Source organism: Sinocyclocheilus rhinocerous, unplaced genomic scaffold, assembly GCF_001515625.1.
Source record: "Sinocyclocheilus rhinocerous isolate Xijiao unplaced genomic scaffold, SAMN03320098_v1.1 scaffold1233, whole genome shotgun sequence".
NCBI classification, from domain to species: Eukaryota; Metazoa; Chordata; class Actinopteri; order Cypriniformes; family Cyprinidae; genus Sinocyclocheilus; species Sinocyclocheilus rhinocerous.
In genome coordinates, this window is record NW_015639524.1 from 451096 (window position 1) to 470491 (window position 19396).

Sequence of the window (19396 nt, forward strand, 5' to 3'; positions counted from 1 at the left end):
CCGGACACAAAGCTTTAGGACCTCAGACCAGCTCTTTGTCTGTTACGGAGGCCGGCAGAGGGGGAATGCCGTCTCTAAGCAGAGGATGGCCCACTGGATAGTGGATGCCATCACCCTGACTTATCAGGCACATGGTGTGCCCTGCCCGCTCAGGTTGCGAGCTCACTCTACTACACTGCAAAAAATGGCTTATCTTACTTAGTATATTTGTCTTGTCTCTAGTCAAAATATCAAAAAATTCTTAAATCGAGATACTTTTACTAGATAAGCCAAATGACTTAAAATATTTAGTCTTGTTTCTAGAGAAACAATAATGTACAGTATGTGGAAAATAATATGTTTTTTTAACCTTAAACCGCATAAACACATTTCATTACACCAAATACACCAAATAATGTTATTTTTAGCAACATCATATGACCCCTTTAATATTATGGTAATAAAACTATTTCCACCATGGAACCACTGTCCACAACTAAATCAAGTTAATCCAAAGAATAATTTGACTTTTTTTCTTTATTATTATTTTTGGATATAGCAGATCTTTATTTTTGTTGCATAATGCATACTTAATGTATTTTAATTTTTTTATTATTATTTGTATATATTCATTTTTTATGTATTCATTCATGTATAATGTATTGTCCATTCAAGTTTTTTTTTTTTTTTTTTTTTTTAACAGCTTATTTGATTTTTATTTGTATTTTCCCAGCCATTTCTGACATTCTATTTTCCAGCACAGCACTGCCATTATGCCTAGGAAGCAAAACTAGATCTGAAAGATGACTTTGACCTGCTAACCTTAACCACTCATTTAGACACTTGTTTTGTCTTCAGGGACATGGTACTGTATGTACCGAGTCCCTGTTTATACAAGAGCTGTCAATCAAACGGGTACATGCGGAATCTAGACTGAAGGAGCCTCTACATGCCTGCGGAATTACCCACGGCATTCCATCTGCCATACATATGTTAAAAAACACACGTAGAGACAACAGCATGATCAATACATTCAAATGTTATTCAAACATACTACATGTGCTCTGTTCTCTGGGCTCTTTGGATCAATGGAATAAGTACACAACCAGCCTGTAGAAATCTATAAGATTCTATTTTCATATAGTATTTTGAGTGTATAAGTACACAAAAGAATTGACTCAAAAATCTGATATGGCTTTCAAGGACATCACTGTTGTTAGTGAATGCTGTTTCATCCTCGAGTAGTTTGAAAAAGAATGTTCATGAAACATGAAAGAGCTCTCAGAAGCTCAGCTAATGCACAGCACTGTAACGCTGAACACAAACAGGCTGCGCCACAGATTTACAGACCTGCTGTGAACTGCAGCATCTTCCAAAGAATGAGCCAACAATTCTGCATCAGATTTCATGTATTTAGGTTAGCATTCAGTGACATGGGGTAAAATGCAGCTGCCTAAATTTTCTAAACTGCCAGATTTTTCTTTCTATACTATTAGCAAAGACACACCAAAGACACATACACTCAATAATAACAATAATAATAAAACTATTATTGTTATTATTATGCAGTGTATGTGTCTATGAAGGAAAAAATATTATAAAAGCATACAATGAAAAAAAATAATATTAATATCTGCTTTTGAAGTGAAAGACAAAATTGCTAAATTCTTTGGAAGATGCTGCATTTCACAGCAGGTCTGTAAATCTGTGACAGTCTGTGTTCAGTGTGCTGCACAGGTTTATTAGAATTAACCAAATTTAAAACAAACACTAAAACCAAAAAAAAAACTGTTACTTAAAATATGAAAAAACTCATTTAAATTAATTTAAAAATAGGTATTTTGATATAAACTTGTTTTATTTCAGCTAGTTGCCAAGGCAACATTTCTCATTTTCATTTATCTTATATTGATGTTCTAAAATAACTCAAACTGAAAAAAATGATTGAAAACTGTTTATTGAAAAAAAAACTGATGACAAAACAAAACAAAATTACTGAAACTTTAACTAAAATTAAAATGAAAACAGAAAAGTCTGTACATTAGGTTTTTTTTTTTTTTTTGAGTTTTTTAAAATAGTTTATTATTATTATTATTATTATTATTATTATTATTATTATTATATGTCCATGTGTGTGTAACTAAAATGCATTTTAGTTTTATTTAAAAAAAATCTATTTATTTATTCTACAAAACATCATAGAATAGCGCATATGTACGCGATTTGTAAATGTACCATAACATCTTATTTTGTTTTAATTTTGACCTGTTTGTTTAATCTAGTTATTTTTACTTTTTTTATATAAATATGGTAACACTTTACAAAAAGGTTTCATTTGTTAACATTAATTAACTATATTAGTTAACATGAACAATATTTATATAGCATTTATTAATCTTAGTTAATATTAAGTTCAAAACGTACTAATACATTATTAAAATTTAAAGTTATATCTGTTAATATTAGTTAATGTACTGTGAACTAACATGAACATGAATATTTTCGTTAACTAACATTAACAACGATTAATAAATGATGTAAAAATATATATTTTTCATTGTTAGTTCATGTTGGTTAACGCATTAACTAATGTTAACAATGAGACCTTATTGTAAAGTGTTACCATAAATATTTAGAATTTATTTTCTAACAGTCTGTTTTTCACAAAATACCATGTTTTAACTGTCACACCACCGTTCTTTCTTCTTAAATTGCCCTAAACTCCAGAGTAGACCATTTGAGAGTCTTTAGCATCATCTTTTATTCTAAAACAGACACACTCTCCTGAAACAGATAAACTCAGGAGTCAAAGCAATGACAACTCAGTCTGCTCTCATAAAGAGAGATGCCTTGAAATTGCTATTGATCGTTTCCTGTGAGGCAGTGAGAACACTGGAATTTAACTCACTAAATGTCTGATCAGCTGCAGTCACTGTTCGAGAAAGAAACGTTTCTTTTAAAATTCACTCCGCAGCGGCACAAAAATCAGTCCACATCTCATGGATAGATCAGAAGACATTGTAGGCTGGCCCGTTACATATCGCGGAGTGAAATGAAGCCTTTAGGGATGAAACCAGAGGGTTTTACTGAAAACTAATTCTGTTTCTAGTACTTCCAAAAGTAGTGGATAGTAATCAGCATCTTCCCTCAAACGGTTGGAAGATCACTTCAAAGAACAACTCATGAATTAAACTCACATCAAGATCAAACCAAAGATGAGGCAGAAGCCTGTAGGTAAAAACCTGTCTGGTCCAGGGCAGCAGACGTCTCTGAATCTGCTGTTGTTGTTTTTTTTTCTAATTTTTTTATTATTGCTCTCAGTACGAGAGATCTTATATCAGCAATGTGTCCGGAAACTCCCTCCAGTCACTTTAATTGTGTTTGTCATCTTTTTATAGGCTTGTGGGAAATAGGCCCACATCTCGAAGCAAAGGGCAGTACAGGTAATAGACTAGACACAGACTGAAGTACTCAAAACATTTAAGGTAATGGGGCATATGTTTTGGGGAAGACAGATGAAAAACACTCTAAATGGTCTCAAATGGAACAGAAAAGAATATGAGGCAAATATTAGATTATTGAGTAGAGCTTAGGTCTCACGACTTTGTATAAACAAAAAAAAATGGCTTGTTTACTTTCTTGTAAAGCATTTCCTATTATAACAGGAAGTTAGGATGGGACAAGGGTTTTTTAATGGCCAGTACATATTACAAATAAAACATTATTAGCTGTGTTTTTAAAACAGCAGCAACAGCTTTATGATAAAAGAGCCAAATCATTTTGCTTCCCATGTTTTTCTCTAAACTAGTATTGTTATTGTTAACTAAAACTAAAACTTTAAAAGATTTAAATATATATATATATATGCACACAGCAAAATTACTAAAACTTCTGTCATTGCCTTTATCAAACTCTTAATTCAGTATCACAGAACATCTGATAAATACAAAATGTATTGTCATTGGCTCTAAAAAGTGTCTCTCTCACCAAAGCCTATTCAATTACTGAAGCCTCTGTCAAACTGTGATTTAACCTAGTCACAGTATAGACATCACATGGTAAAATGAGTTTATAGCAGCTTGCTTTACCCTTTTTCGCAAAGTGAAGCTGAGATGCTAAGTATGGAGCGCTGCCCTCTCAGGCGGAGATGTTCTTTATGTCTCATACACCATGAACTAATCTGTTTGAGTGGAGGACTGTTATTTTCTTTGTCAGGTGGAATCTATTCTGAGAAGTCAGGATAAATGTGTGCTACGCGACGAATAGAGCTGTGGAAACTGAGCTCTCGCCCATGAAGGTTCAGAAGAGTAGCAACAAATTATCTCCACACTGTGATTTCCTGAACATGCCAATTAAAGCATTGCTGGGTTTAGTTGAGCCAGTTGTTAGCACAGCACGACCAAACTTAAAATACTAAATTAATGAACATGAAAGGCTATGATTTGTCTTTGGTGGCACTTCAAAGAAGTTAGGATAAAAAACAAAACAGCAGATTGCATCAGAAGGGGAAACTGGGGCTAGTTGTCACTTGTCACACTATTTAACGGCACTGAATATATCTCTGAGTGGGTTTATTTTTGAAACACTAAAGTCTTATGACCTACAAATATATTTTCACAGTTGATACCCAAGAAAAAAATAAAGTTAATTGAACACAATAATGTAAAGTAATAAAATCAGTAATAAAAATAGTTGTAATAAGTCACAATAGGAACCTGCCTGTAAATGATGTATAATAGGCTTTTCAATTAAAAAAATATAAAATTGATTTAGTTAGTTTGTTAGTTAGTTAGTTAGAACCTTTTTAATGATGTAATAGGGTGATATGCAAAATTTTAAAATGTTGTTTTGGTAATTCTTAAATTCAAAGTATACAAAATATACATATCAAACTAAAATGTTTAAAATGATATAGCAAATATATGATATTGAAATTTTAGAATTGAAAGTAATGGATTGGAAAAAAATTATAGTAATTTCAAACCGTTTTGAACTGGGTGTTTAAAAACAACATACAAAACCACGGTATTTCTGCATTTTGACTCAAAACATAATAGTTACTGAGACAAAACATGAGTGACAACTTGCCCCGGTTATTTCTATCATGGTTATAGTACTTGATAATATTATGATATATATGATGATGCATACCTCTGCTTGACTCATAATAAAGAATAATTCTCTAATGTGACTTTTTAAAAACTTTATTCATAAATTCATAAATTAATGCAGCCCACGACTGATACATTTATAAACCAGAAAATAATGACGTTTAATAGTGATTATTATAGTATTTTCAGGGTTATCGACATTACATGTTCTTGGAAACCCCATAATAATGCATCAATTTAGTTTCATTAATGTGTAAAATAAGTATCAGATTCTTTAGTGTGAGTAAACACCATTGCAGAGAGTAAAGCAGAAAAGGATATTGGTTTCGATTGATTGGATCAGTGGTTCTTGACTAAGCCAGTGTGGAACAACCCTGTAAATCAGAATTGTTGTGTCTGGAACATAGAAACATAATCTGTGAAATCGTAAGTGCATGTTAGTGAGAAGGCACCAGAAAGCCACAGACTGATCGATACAGCTGCTCACCGCACTGTAGCACAATGACAGCATGCCAATGTTTTGCTCATACACAAGAGTCGGCAGATGTTTTGAGAGAGGGATGGTTATTTTCAATCACCTTTTTACTGGTGTACAGTAAACATCAACAGCAGGGTGTTTTGGGACCTGCACAGATCTGAATGGGTGGCCTGATTTTGAGCAGACGCTGGGCATTAACAAAGATATGGCTGCTCATGTCGGAGAAGAAATTAAATCTCAAAGTTTTGGAGGAAGATTGATTTTCAACTTCTTCGTGAGCTTTTACTGAGAGCTATATAATATCAAAGCAATAAAAAGGCACATTCCTTTTTTTATTTTCATACAGAATAAGTTATGTAACAACCACACCGTATAATTGCCATACTCAAAGAATTGCCCAAAACCTAAGGAGAGAGTAAGATTAATTTAATTTTTAAATCCAGCAAGTCATTTATGTTCTCATCAGGATATCAGCCATTAAAATGTATTCATGCAGATACAGCTGGCCAATGATTATTCTGAAAACATGAATCACTTCAGACAGAATTTATGATATTATGCTTCAAAAGCAAATAGAACCTATTATAATCAGTGATGTACAGACAGGGTGTCAGTAAAACAGTTACATACAAAGACAGATTATGGTCTGTGACGCCTCATCTCTTCGGAATTGTGTTAGAATTGCAAGATGTAACATCTATATAATGAGAAATTATGAGGCAGACAACATAAATGCAAAGTATAAAGTTGCAGATGAACACATCATGTATGTAATACATAGCAAAACATTGCATATTTGACCTGGTGTTCCACATTTGCTTATTACATGCGAGAACCAATAGCATTGTTGATATAAATGTTTGCGTTCCACTCCACAAAAGAAAACAGCAAAGAATTGTAAGGGGCCATTCACAAAAAAAAAGCACAACTTTTAAAGAACACATCTCAAGGCTTCGCATTTTTTCAAGGCGCAAAAGAATGCAAGGTCTAGGAGACGCATTTTTAAAAAACTTGAATGTTTGTTAAATTTGAGCACACATTTTCAGAACGCTGTATCATGCGCAAGACCCTGAAAAATACTTGAGATGCAAACACGTCCATCTAGCATCTTACCATAGAAAAATAGTAAGGAGTAAATAACACAATTGTCATTTTCATGTAAACTGTTCCTTTAAATATTAGCCACTGGTCTTTGATTAGACTGAAATTTAAGCATCCCTGCTGAATGACTCTCAGCAGTATTGTGATGTGTTGGCCCTTCCACTCCAGATTGGCTGCTGTGCTTTGTTTAGTGCCCCATTAGTAGTAGGTGCCTGTTCCCACCGAGGACTGAGGAAGATGTATTTAGTTATTATAGCCTTTCTGCTGGTGTGGTGTGAAAGATTCAAGGAAATCAATAGGCTCTTTGGAAAAGGAAAAGGAAAAGGAAAAGGCATCACCTCTGATGTATAATAAACCCAGAAGACATCAGCTAATTTATAGATCTTTAAGATGTGTTTCTTACAGTCAGCTGCTCTTAAGTAACACGTGTCAAAGTTTAAAACACACACATTCTCTCTCTCTCTCTCTCTCTCTCTCTATTTTTTCAGTTAGTTTTCAAATTCTGAATTTCAGAGTTTGCTAAGTGCTTGATGTATTTATGTTGGATATTAAATTTCCCATAATAATAATATAAATGGAATAAACAGTGCCTCACGCTGCTGGCAAACAGGGTCTATGAAGAGGACTAACTCAATATCCATGGCAGAGATGTAAGGGCTGCAGACATAATTGGTGGACAGATTCAATTACCTGTAATCAAATGCTAGTGGTCTTTACAACAGCTAGCACAGCCCTCAATGGTGGTTGCACTGCAAAAAAATGATTGTTACTCACTTGTTACGTTTTGTCTCGTTTTGCAGTAAAATATTTAAACATTCGTAAATCAAGGTATTTACTTGAGGAGCAAAATTAAATAAGATATGAAGTCATTTTCTTTAAAAATTATTAAAATGTAGCCACTTAAAGGGATAGACTTAAAGGGATGCTTAAAGGGACAGTTTACCCAGAAATTAAAATTTGTTGAAAATGTACTCACCCACAGGCCATCCAAAATATAGATGAGTTTGTTTCTTCATCAGAACAGATTTACAGAAATGTAGCATTACATCACTTGCTCACCAGTGGACCTCTGCAGTGAATGGGTGCCGTCAGAATGAGAGTCCAAACAGCTGTTAAAAACATCACAATAATCCACAGGTAATCCACACGATGGAATCAGTCCATCAATGAATGTCTTGTGAAGCAGAAATCTGTGTGTTTGTAATTAACAAATTCATCATTAAGACGTTTTTATTATGAGTCCTCTATGCTTAATATTGCTTTCTCCAGTGAAAACCCTGTTGGAAAAAAACAGCATATGCTGGTTGGGTATGTTTTGAAGCTGCCATGCTTCAAAACGTACCTAACCGGCATATGCTGTTATTCTCAACAGGGAAAGTAATCTTGTCTGAAACAATAGAAATATGCACAGAAATAAGTGATAACAGTTCAAAACACCCATATGTCAGTAGAATTTGATGTGAGAGGACAACAGTGGATGGACTTTTTCACTGGAGGAAGCTTTATTATGGATCCATTGGTGAGCAAGTGATGTAAAATTTCTGCGAAATGTTTCTAAATCTGTTACGATGAAGAAACAAACTCCTCTACATCTTAGATGGCCTGAGGGTGAGCACATTTTCAGCAAATTTTCATTTTTGGGTGAACCATTACTTTAACACAGAAATTATATCTGTCAAACTTGTTTTAAATGAATTATTATCTTAAGTCATTTTCCTTCTCAAGTAAATGTATCTTGATTTAAGAATGTCAAGATATTTGTAATGAGAAGCAAGTCAAAAATACTGAATAGAGACAAGGTGCAATCTCTGACTTCTTGGTTATTGGCTGGGAAAAGTTCTACTGCTTTCTTCATCTGTGCCACTGTAATGACCCACTGTGAAATCTGATATTTGTAAGAATCTGTGAGGTTAATTTTCAGTAATTCAACTTTCTATCATCAGTTATTCCTTACTTTACCTTAGAAGGTATGTCAACCAATCAGAATCAATCATTCAACAGTGCTGTTGTGCAAAAAATGATCAACCATTCACAGACACTTTATTTCCACATATGGCCTCCTTTTAAACAATAATAGCACTCGAGACAATGATCTGATTTAACACACGCTTACAAAATCCCAAACTTATGTTCTAAATTAAGATATAGACTAGTTTTCCACATTTGCAACAAAAGTGACTGGCGATTATCTGTGTAAAAGTCAGCAACATGATGCTAGAGTGTTGCGGAGGGTCGCAAGGTCATTGCTGTTTGGTTGCTAAGGTGCTCTGAGTGGTTTAACATGTGCGTACCGATGTAAGTTTTAAAAAAGCTAATTCTGCTCACTAAATATGGCTCAGTGTAAGTCTATGGTGTATTTTATTACCTGCTGGCAGAAATTATACGTCTAATCAACAGGAAAAGTAATGGAACAAAATCATGCTGCATGATTTGAGGTATTATTCATGTCTGTATCACAAACGGTACGGGATTAGTTTCCTAAGTTTAATACAGGGTTAGGGGTTTACTCAAATATAGAAGCAAGTCAATTCTGACATTTAGTCTTGCAATTCTGAGTTTATATCTCACATTTATGACTTTTTTCTCACAATTCTGAAGTCCGAACTCATAATTGTGAGAAAAATATCAAAATTGTAAGATAAAAAGTCACAATTACCTTTCTTATTTCTTTATTTCGTGGTGGAAACAGGTTTCCATAGTTCAAACATTTCTAAGTACCAAATTAAGTACTAAGAAGGTAAAATTTAAGGTCTCTTTTTCTTTCAGATGAACCAAACATGGAAATAATACACTTGCCAATAGGCCCTCAATATAATGTTAGAGTCCATGTTCCCACATACTCTTCTCTCAGGGTGTGAGTGGTGGGACTGTTACCAATGATGAACAGGCTTATAAGTCCAGAATAATATATTAGCTAGAAACAATACCTCTGGTGTTATAATGTGTGCTGGTTTATAATAAAAACCTGCCTGCTGCAGTGCTCCATCTGTTTGACACCTCATCTTGACTAGCTTATAATGAACTCAAAACAGGTGAGGTATTGTCGCTATTTTCAAAATGTCACAGAACTGTTACTTTTAGTCCCAGTGTTTAATGGCAAGCATTGAAATTGTAATCACGAGAAGAACGAATGCACACTTTGGTGCAAATCACACAGGTCTGTTTTCTGTGGTAGGCCCAGATTTGGCACATTAATAAGGATGAAAAAGTAAGTGTTATTTCGTGGTGGGCAATTAGATTGGCAGCAGTGAGCAGATTTTTCTGGGCAGTTAAATGCCAATGGCGTTGGTTGTGCCCTCATAACAGACCAGCATGTGAGGCTGATGCAGCAATACACGCTTTAACCTTGAGAGACCTTCACTCGCAGGGCGCGCAGGAATAAACGCGTCTTTTTGGCGCCCCCTACAGACAAACACGGAACTGCAACTAATTACGTGAACAATCAGAAGCGATGCGCAGAGAAGATGATAATGGCACACCGGCCCTAGACAGAGCCTGGAATACAAAACATGCAATCACAGCAGGATTTTTCAAGTGCTTATGATCATTAGAGCCCGTGCTCAGATAGAGGACTCTTACTCCAGACTAATTTAGACTAGCTTGGAGGAAAGATTAAATGGCATGGATTGGATTGAGAGACATCATCATAATAACCGTTTAACCTTAATGTAACATGAAAAGGACAAACCAAAATGTGTCAAATATTGTAGTGATGATAGTGAAATGAAAAATCATTTGAAATCAAAAACACAATATATAGCTGTATAAAGTACTGCTTAAAGTACTGGCTTTGTTTCACTGAATAGTACAGTAAAAATATGTTTCACATTACCAGAAAAACGGTTGTGAATATAAAACTGACTTGTATTATAATTTAGATCATTTCAGTGTAAATAGTTTGTCATTGTCTGTAGAATAACTGGCGAGGTTTGGTTATAACCGCTAGATGTCGCTGTTGTGTTGAATTCAGAAGTACTCAGAGCCGTAGAAGAAGACGCGTGTGTTGTTCCTGTCGCGGTGTGTCTTCAGCTTCTCACCAGTACATCAGTATTATCATTTTCAATTATGTCTATTGAAATAGAGTCAGCAGAGTAAGTGAATTAAATTGTGTGTTTTCAAACAGCACATGCATGCATAATTGTGTAATTTAAACGAGCACGTCTATTTTACAGGCTGTTTTTTGCGCTGTTTGGGTCTTGTGGTTGTTTCTCTAGCTAACTTTGTTAGCATTATCAGGAGCTTGTTTTGCACACAACTTAGATATTAAATAAGAATTTTTCCTCTTTTATATAGGTTAGTATTTTGCCTGGTTTTCGTGGCAAAGACAGCTCGCGATTCCTCCATATGTTTTCATTCAATTATAAACATGTTTGTTTACTTTAGAAGAACAAATTCGTGCATTGTGGATGTCATATGTGTGCTGTATCACAATACAAGGTTTCTAGACATTTGTTTTTTGGTGAAACATTTTTTTTCACACATCAAATTGTAAACATTGCTTATAACTAGACACTATTCTTTCATTCAAAATTCTTGTAATATATTTGCTCTCCACAGTCTTTCAAAGTACTAAAATGTCTTTCTTGATGTTTTTCCAGCGTTATTCGTCTGATCATGCAGTACCTGAAGGAAAACAGCTTGCAACGTACTTTAGCAACGCTTCAGGAGGAGACGACAGTGTCCCTCAACACGGTGGACAGTATTGAGAGTTTTGTGGCAGATATCAACAGCGGTCACTGGGACACTGTGCTTCAGGCTATACAGTCTCTCAAACTCCCTGACAAGACCCTCATTGATCTTTACGAACAGGTGAGAGGCTGATAAAATCGGGATTTTTGGAAGTCTGCTGTAATGGTGTGGCTTATTTTGAACATTGATTGATCTGTGAGTAACTGGACAGATCATAAGTGGTTTTGTGGTATTTTTGCAGGTTGTTCTTGAGCTGATTGAGCTCCGAGAGCTGGGAGCTGCCAGATCTCTGTTGAGGCAGACTGACCCTATGATCATGCTGAAACAAACCCAACCTGAGCGATACATCCACCTTGAGAACCTTCTAGCACGCTCTTACTTTGACCCCAGAGAGGTGAGGGATCTAAAACAAAGCACTTCACAAAACCCTTTATTTATTTGTATTTAGGAATACATTTATATAATAGTTTATGCTGTGTTTCTTACAAGGTTTTGTGAGATTATATCTAGGGGGATTCAGGGACATGTTCTTCCAAAATAAAATTTTGTACATTTTAAAGTTAAATGCATCAACCTGGTGCACATTCAAAGCAAAATTAAGAGCTCCAGCCCGTTTTTCCACAGAATGCAAAAATTCAAACGGTTTTAGAACGACATGGGAGAGAGTAAATGATGACCATTTTTGGTGGACTGAATTATGGTAAAAAATGTATGATAATTTCTTCACTTGCAAGAGAACAACACTAAAGCTTTTATTTTGGCAGAAAACTCATTACAAATCTTCATTACAAATCTAGTGAAACGCTGTAATCATCTGTCCACAGCAATGTTGAGAGTTATGCAAATGTGAAAATAAATCATAACAGGTGCACATTGAGTTCCCAAATGCACGTTAAACTCACAGCACATGCAGATATGGAGTTTGCAGCGTTTACTGTGATCTGAGACACTGAAAACTCTGGGTCATGAGCTGCTCGGTAACCACAGTGCTGCACTTTGTTCTGTAACATGCAGAGGAAGTCTGTATGCTTTTTTAAATTAAGTCACAGCATTTTATGTTTCAATAAGTGCACAATATTTTGATTTATTTTAATTGCCAACATAATGGTGCAAAATACAACATTAGATATATTTTATGCTATGAGGAGTATAAAAATATTTTCGGTTCATTATGAAACTGTGGCAGGACAGATTAGATTGTGGCCACCACAGTCTGGTTTTTGTGTATCTACTTGGATTTCACAAACAGTTTCATCTCCATTGTTGATGATTTCTGACCTGGCATTTATTTTTAGGCCTATCCTGATGGCAGCAGTAAAGAGAAGCGTAGAGCAGCTATAGCTCAGGCTCTTGCTGGTGAGGTCAGTGTGGTACCACCGTCACGTCTGATGGCACTGCTTGGACAGGTGAGCTGAACTTCCCTTGCAACAGGATGTTAGTGCAGTAATACATTATACATTTACTCTGATCTCAGAATTACATTTAAAGGAATAGTTCACATTACTGTAGTTGATGGTCTGTCTCTGTCTCTAAAGTCTCTGAAGTGGCAGCAGCATCAGGGTCTTCTGCCTCCCGGTATGACCATTGATTTGTTCAGAGGTAAAGCAGCTGTAAAGGATGTAGAGGATGAGCGATTCCCCACTCAGCTGGCCAGACACATCAAGGTACAGGAACCAGCATCTGTCTTCCACAGTGACATGAGATGCAATGAAGGTTAGTTACTCACCTCTGTGTGTGTTTTTTCTTCGTAGTTTGGTCAGAAGTCTCATGTGGAGTGTTCACGCTTCTCTCCTGATGGCCAGTATCTGGTTACTGGATCCGTGGATGGATTTATTGAAGTATGGAACTTTACTACTGGAAAAATCAGAAAGGTCTGTGGATCTGCACTGTGACTTATTCATCTGCATTTGTAGTAATCGTTTATGTATACGTTTATTCATGGATCACATGTCTTATGTGTTTTGGACAGGATCTGAAGTATCAGGCTCAGGATAACTTCATGATGATGGATGATGCAGTGCTTTGCATGTCTTTCAGTCGGGACACAGAGATGATGGCCACAGGAGCCCAGGATGGCAAGATTAAGGTCTCGTACACGCTATATTAAAATATAAATAAAAACTTCAGAAGTGCTTATTCATAATCATTGATAAAAATCCTATTATAGTTTCACTAATATTTGGAATTGGTTTTTATTTTTATACTTTCTATATATATTTTTTTTATTTAATTAAAGTTTTAGTAATTTAGTTTGGTGCTTTTTTCATTTATATTAGTTTTTTTAAACATCTATACAGTTTTTATTCTTTTTTTTTTAGTTAAAAATAATTAGATAATGTAGGTAAATATTTGTTTAAAATATTTTGTATAAAAATGCATTTACATTTATTTATTAAAAAAAAATTTTAATACCATTTTTATATAATAACAATAAAAAATACAATAGGATTCTGTTTGAATGGCATTTGCTGCATAAAATATATTTTATTTTTACAGTAGGAAGGCTGATATATTGATTATTTGTAAGGATTGATTGATGGGTTGTGTTGTTTTTTTCAGGTGTGGAAGATCCAGAGCGGTCAGTGTCTGCGGCGATATGAGCGTGCTCACAGTAAAGGCGTCACCTGTATCAGCTTCAGTAAAGACAGCAGTCAGATTCTCTCTGCATCCTTCGATCAGACCATTAGGTGAGCGTCTCTTTTCACTGTCCTCAGCGTCCACAAAAACCACAGCATATTTAACTTACGCTTGTTTTTCAACAGGATTCATGGATTAAAATCAGGCAAGTCTTTAAAGGAGTTCAGAGGTCATTCTTCATTTGTGAATGATGCCACACTTACTCCCGACGGTCATCACATCATTAGTGCCTCATCTGATGGAACTGTGAAGGTACAAATGTTAATGCACTCTCACATTCAACTTTTAATGTTAAATCTCGTCTCTCTCAAGTAAAGTCTCATAAAATGTAACTTGTGTTTTGGTTTTACATTTTCTTTCTCCCAGGTCTGGAACATGAAGACCACCGAATGCACCAGCACATTCAAATCTTTGGGCACGTCTGCGGGAACAGACATCACTGTTAACAATGTGATCCTGCTTCCTAAAAACCCTGAGCATTTTGTTGTGTGTAACCGATCCAACACTGTTGTCATCATGAACATGCAGGGCCAGGTGAGGAGGCCAAGTGTGTAGTTAATGGAAAAGGAGATGAGAATATTGAAATGGTGTCATCTGTGAATTCTCCTTATGGTTTTTCCTGTTGCAGATTGTGAGGAGTTTCAGCTCTGGTAAGAGAGAGGGGGGTGATTTTGTGTGCTGTACTCTGTCTCCACGTGGCGAGTGGATCTACTGTGTCGGCGAGGACTTTGTGCTTTACTGTTTCAGCACAGTCACAGGCAAATTAGAGAGAACCCTGACCGTAAGCCCTCTCTCCCTCCATTTACCTTTCTTTATTAAATCAGCAGCTTTTTCCATTTTTTATTTAAATATTTTTGTTTTTACACAAAGTTTAATATAGCTTTAACTTTTTTTCATACATAAGTGTGTCCTGTTTAAAAAGAATAATAAAATGACTATCATACCATTTTTTTTTTTACCATGATTTGCAGAAAAAAAAATTCAGTGTAACAATAGTTTGTATTCCAAAACAATCCTGTCAGGCATATTTAGAACAAGAATCATTAGATGGCATTAAAAAACTCTATTTAAGGATGACAGTGCAACCCCCCAAAAACCAATTAACTGTCATTTGAAATTTTTACCAATCTTTGCCACTAACCTTCACACCACTAGGTTTTACCCATCTGTCAGCAAGACGTTTTTAATCATTTAAAATATAATACAGTTTAGTATGCTCACCTCTTTTATTAGTACAGGTCAGAATAAGTATGTGGTTTCATTTTTACAAAAGTTATTTGAAACATTAAAGTACACACAGACTTGCATTTAAAATGGCTTCTGTATATGTAAACTCACATTTGTAAATTAAAATTGATGTGGTCATCAAAATGGGATGTAAAAACCAATTTATATCTTATGTATGTATATGTGTATATATATTTTAATTTTTAATATTTAATATATTAAAACTGTTAAAAATGTTTCTACAGGTTCATGAGAAGGATGTCATTGGTATTGCTCACCACCCACACCAGAATTTGATCTCCACATACAGCGAGGATGGGCTCCTCAAACTCTGGAAGCCGTAAACACACAGATGTGTAATATGGGGATCCTGGGTGTGCAGGAGATTACTATTAGAATATGTTGCCTATTTTTTAACCCTTTTTTGTACATACCTGTTTTTTTAAGCGCAGTGGATAAGTTTTTTTCATTTCTTTTCCATGTAGTTAAATTTGGTAAATGGAAGCATCTGTAACTTACAGTAACAAGTTTTGTTCTTTTGATCTAACAATAGATAATTTTCTTTTTTTTTCTTGTCATTCTCTTCCTTTGTGTCTCACAATTAAAGCAGTGTGTCTTGCATGTTGAAAAGCTGAATTGATAAAAAAAAATCAAATAGATTTCTGTCACGTGCATATTCTTAAACACTGCTGAGACTAAATATGATTGTGAATGAATAATTAGGCTAAATGATAACTACAGCTATCAAATGAAGCTCAGAAGACAAACATTTCATAATTTTTAATTCTTCCATAATAATCCATAAAATACAGACATTTTATTTGCGTAAAATTACCACACACAAAAAAAGCCTAAAGACACATGCAAACTATTTGAGAATGCTGAGTTTCCACTTAACCGTGTTCCTCATCTTTGGAGCAGTCGGGGCTTCTGAGGAGTGAACAGGGTCATTGTAAATTTAAAACGGATCACATGAATGAAAACAGCCTCACTGAAAGTACTCACCTTGCTGAGGCACAGCGGGTCTCTGCTGTTGAAATGATGCCATAATGCTATTGGCTGTTGAGTTTGGACCTGTGAACTGGAGAGAGAAGCAGCAAAATTCAAGACTCTAAATATACATAATTTATGTTTAATTTCAGTTTAACTGTAAGCAAAATAAACGCGTATATATTTTCAAATATATTTGAAGTGTAACACATTCAAGAAAAATCTGAATATCAGTTCAATTAATCTCAAATTTTATATTCAAAGAATATTTAACTATTAAAAACAACAACAACGAAATGTGCTGAAACAGTCAATGGGAGCTTGTGTGTGACTCACTGGAGTTTGGCCATGCTGCAGGTTCTCAGTCCAGATCTCTGGAAGGGCCGTTTCCATGAGCTGGAGCAGCTCACCATAGTCTCTCTGCAGGCTGCTGGCCGGACCGTCAAACTGGAAGAGCACCAGAGCCTTCAGCAGGCTGTGAACTTCCTCTGCAGGGTCAGACAAGAACAATCATAAGTGTGAATCTCATGTTGTACATACACATACAGAATACAGCTTCATAAGGAAACTGCTCAGTAGGGCTGCACGATTCTTGCTAAAAAATGAATCACGATTTTTCTCCATGGGAATTGAGATCACGATTCCCTTACACGATTCTCATTTTTTCAACCAAAATTTATTGCACTCAAGTACAAAAACAAAACAAAACACAGGACTAGAGCTGCACGATTCTGTATAAATTGAGAATCACAATTTTTTTTTTGTCTCAAATAGAGATCACGAATCTCCCACGATTCTGAACTAAACAAAATAATGTGTGGCAAAATATGATTGCTGCAGTCTATTTAAAAGTATCGAGATCGCAATCTTTTAACGATTAATCGTGCAGCTCTACTGCTCAGATTCATGTCAATTCTGTGAAGCTTTAAAGTAACATGGAGTCCAAACTAGGCACTAAACCATTATCCATCCACTGTGCATTTGTTAAGGTCTGACTTCACTTGAAACTTGAAATATGTCCATATTTTTGGAAAATAAAATATCCATTATACACACACACACTGGTGTGTGTATAACTGTACAAGTATATCTTATAGATTTCCTAAAAGATGTTTTAGTGTTTCTGTTGTGTCCTCCGCTCACCTCTCATCTTATCAACAATGGTGATGATTTGAATAAGTGCGTTCAGGAGGGCGATGTCCTCAAATGGGCTTCCCTCCTTTAGACTGTGTTTCTTTCCCTCTGCTTTCCTACGATTCTTAGACGACCTCCTGCAGATCAGTTAGCAAACTTCAGCCTCGACATTTCAGCAGCTGACAGGTCATGAGACACTAAAACAGTGAAGTGTTTGTGTTAGCAGTGATGTCACTCACGATGAAATGCGAGAGTTGCTGCGGGAGTATTTTGAGCCAAGATGGCTGCCGGTCAAGACGCTGCTGGCCTCTGAGTAGAGCTCAGCGTCTGCACAGTCAGGGCCGTCCTCATCTGAAACACGAAGAGACTGTCAGTACGCAACAGGAAATAGTTTAAAACCAAAAGTGTACTGATCACTGAACATATCACGTTATTCAAGAAAACAATCTAAATAAACACTAACATCAAAGCTCTCCATTAAAAATTTTTTTTTTATATATATTCAGTGTGATTAAACATTCAATATTTCTTCTGGACACATGCAGTGTCTTCGGAAAAAACGAATGATATAAATGAATCTGATTAATATTTCCTGTTTACCAAATAACTCCAGTCTGGCCTTGGCTTTGAGTTCTCGGACCACAGCAAGGCGGTTTTTGTGACGGATGAACAGAGTCTTCTGGGACTCCAGGAAAGACGTCTGATTACTGTGAGCTACAGGCCAGCAAATATACAGTTAAGATAAAGCACAAAATAAATACAATATAAATAGGTCAATGACAAAAAATAAATAAATTAATAATAATAATAATAATATGATGGTTTACCATCTAGAAGTGCAGACTTCAGATCAGTCTCAATGATGTCCTGTCTGTTGTACAGATAAATCTGTAATAAGAAATAAAATAAAGTATATGTGTATGTATGTGTGTGTGTTTAAGTCTCTTATGCTCACCCAGGTTTAATTTACTTGATAAAAATACATCAAAAACAAAAAGTGTTAAATAGTATTATAACATGAAATAACTTCTATTATATTATATTATATTTCTATTTTATAATATATTTTAAAATGTAATTTATTTCTGTGATGCAAAGCTGAATTATCAGTGTTGAAACCCATTATGTTGCTTAAATATTTTCTGGAAACTGATACAGGATTCTTTGATGAATAGAAATGTTTAAAAGAACAGCATTTATTTGAAATAAAAATCTTTTAATTAATGCTTCCTTGCTGAAGCATATATATATATATATATATATATACTTAATTTATATAAATGAAGTCAGACACCGTTTTTGTTTTATCCAGCTCTATTTACTCAGTGCAACTTATAACATCCAAGTGAAAGATATAACACCAACATGTCAGAAAAACAATAAAAATAAAAAAACAGAATCACTGAGTTGGAAAAATGATTACCCCCTCCTAAAAATGACTTGTAAACTCAATCGGGTGAAGCTAATCACCTTCTCAATGACACACGAAGTCATTTGACTTTCAACTGTGATCAGCTGTGGTCATTTTGATTAGCTCAGCATGAAAAGAGCTTTCCTGGAGCATTTCAGTCCTTGGTAGTGCAGCTGAAGCAAACAGTCAACTATGGATGGCAAGCACTGTCAAAAGATCTCCGGGATAAAGTTGTGGACAGGCACAAGTCAGGAGATATATACAAAAAAATGTCAAAGGCTTTATCAATGTGTAGAAGCACAGTGAAGTCTATTATTGAGAAGTGGAAGGTATTTGGTACAACACAGACCCTCCCTGGATCAGAATGTCGCTCCAAACTGGATGAAAGAGCAGGAGGAAACTGCTCAGAGAGGCTACTAAGATCAAGAGGCCTACAGCAACTCTGAAGCAGTTGCAGGTATTTATGTCGAAGAGTGGTCATTGTGTGCATGTGTCAAAAATATCACAAATTCTCCACAAATGTGGCTTATATGGGAGGGTTGCAAGAAAAAAATCCACTGCTCAAGAAAGGCAACATGCAGTCACGACTGAGCTTTGCCAAAACGCACCTTGAAGATTCTGAGGCAGATGAGACTAAAA

At 35.3% G+C, this 19396-nt stretch overlaps 2 protein-coding genes across 2 annotated transcripts in view; one reads left to right on the plus strand and one right to left on the minus strand.

The window, feature by feature from the left end:
- Nucleotides 1-10644: 10644 nt before the first annotated feature.
- On the plus strand, nucleotides 10645-15877 carry LOC107751331 (WD40 repeat-containing protein SMU1). Its single transcript, XM_016567013.1, has 12 exons — nucleotides 10645-10760; nucleotides 11268-11478; nucleotides 11600-11752; nucleotides 12654-12764; nucleotides 12894-13022; nucleotides 13110-13229; nucleotides 13328-13444; nucleotides 13918-14045; nucleotides 14121-14247; nucleotides 14362-14529; nucleotides 14624-14776; nucleotides 15468-15877. Exons 1-12 carry the CDS (start codon nucleotides 10735-10737, stop codon nucleotides 15564-15566), a joined length of 1542 nt encoding a protein of 513 aa, XP_016422499.1. The 5' UTR covers nucleotides 10645-10734; the 3' UTR covers nucleotides 15567-15877.
- Nucleotides 15878-15962: 85 nt separating this feature from the next.
- Nucleotides 15963-19396, minus strand: part of LOC107751344 (elongator complex protein 1-like) — a 16964-nt gene continuing 13530 nt past the window's right edge. Inside the window, exons 26-32 of the mRNA XM_016567039.1 lie at nucleotides 18174-18234; nucleotides 17947-18060; nucleotides 17586-17697; nucleotides 17356-17483; nucleotides 16549-16700; nucleotides 16228-16303; nucleotides 15963-16152 (exon numbers count right to left, since the gene is read on the minus strand). Of these exons, the coding sequence (XP_016422525.1) occupies nucleotides 16091-16152; nucleotides 16228-16303; nucleotides 16549-16700; nucleotides 17356-17483; nucleotides 17586-17697; nucleotides 17947-18060; nucleotides 18174-18234 (705 nt within the window). The 3' untranslated portion in view covers nucleotides 15963-16090. The remainder of the gene's footprint in view (nucleotides 16153-16227; nucleotides 16304-16548; nucleotides 16701-17355; nucleotides 17484-17585; nucleotides 17698-17946; nucleotides 18061-18173; nucleotides 18235-19396) is intronic.

What these genes read in the sequence shown, in the direction of transcription:
- LOC107751331 (XM_016567013.1), top strand. Translation starts at nt 10,735, where the DNA reads ATGTCTATTGAAATAGAGTCAGCAGA. An exon ending in TGATGGCACTGCTTGGACAG is followed by an intron (nt 12,765 to 12,893) that starts GTGAGCTGAACT and finishes CTGTCTCTAAAG; the next exon opens with TCTCTGAAGTGGCAGCAGCA. An exon ending in CATCTGATGGAACTGTGAAG is followed by an intron (nt 14,248 to 14,361) that starts GTACAAATGTTA and finishes TCTTTCTCCCAG; the next exon opens with GTCTGGAACATGAAGACCAC.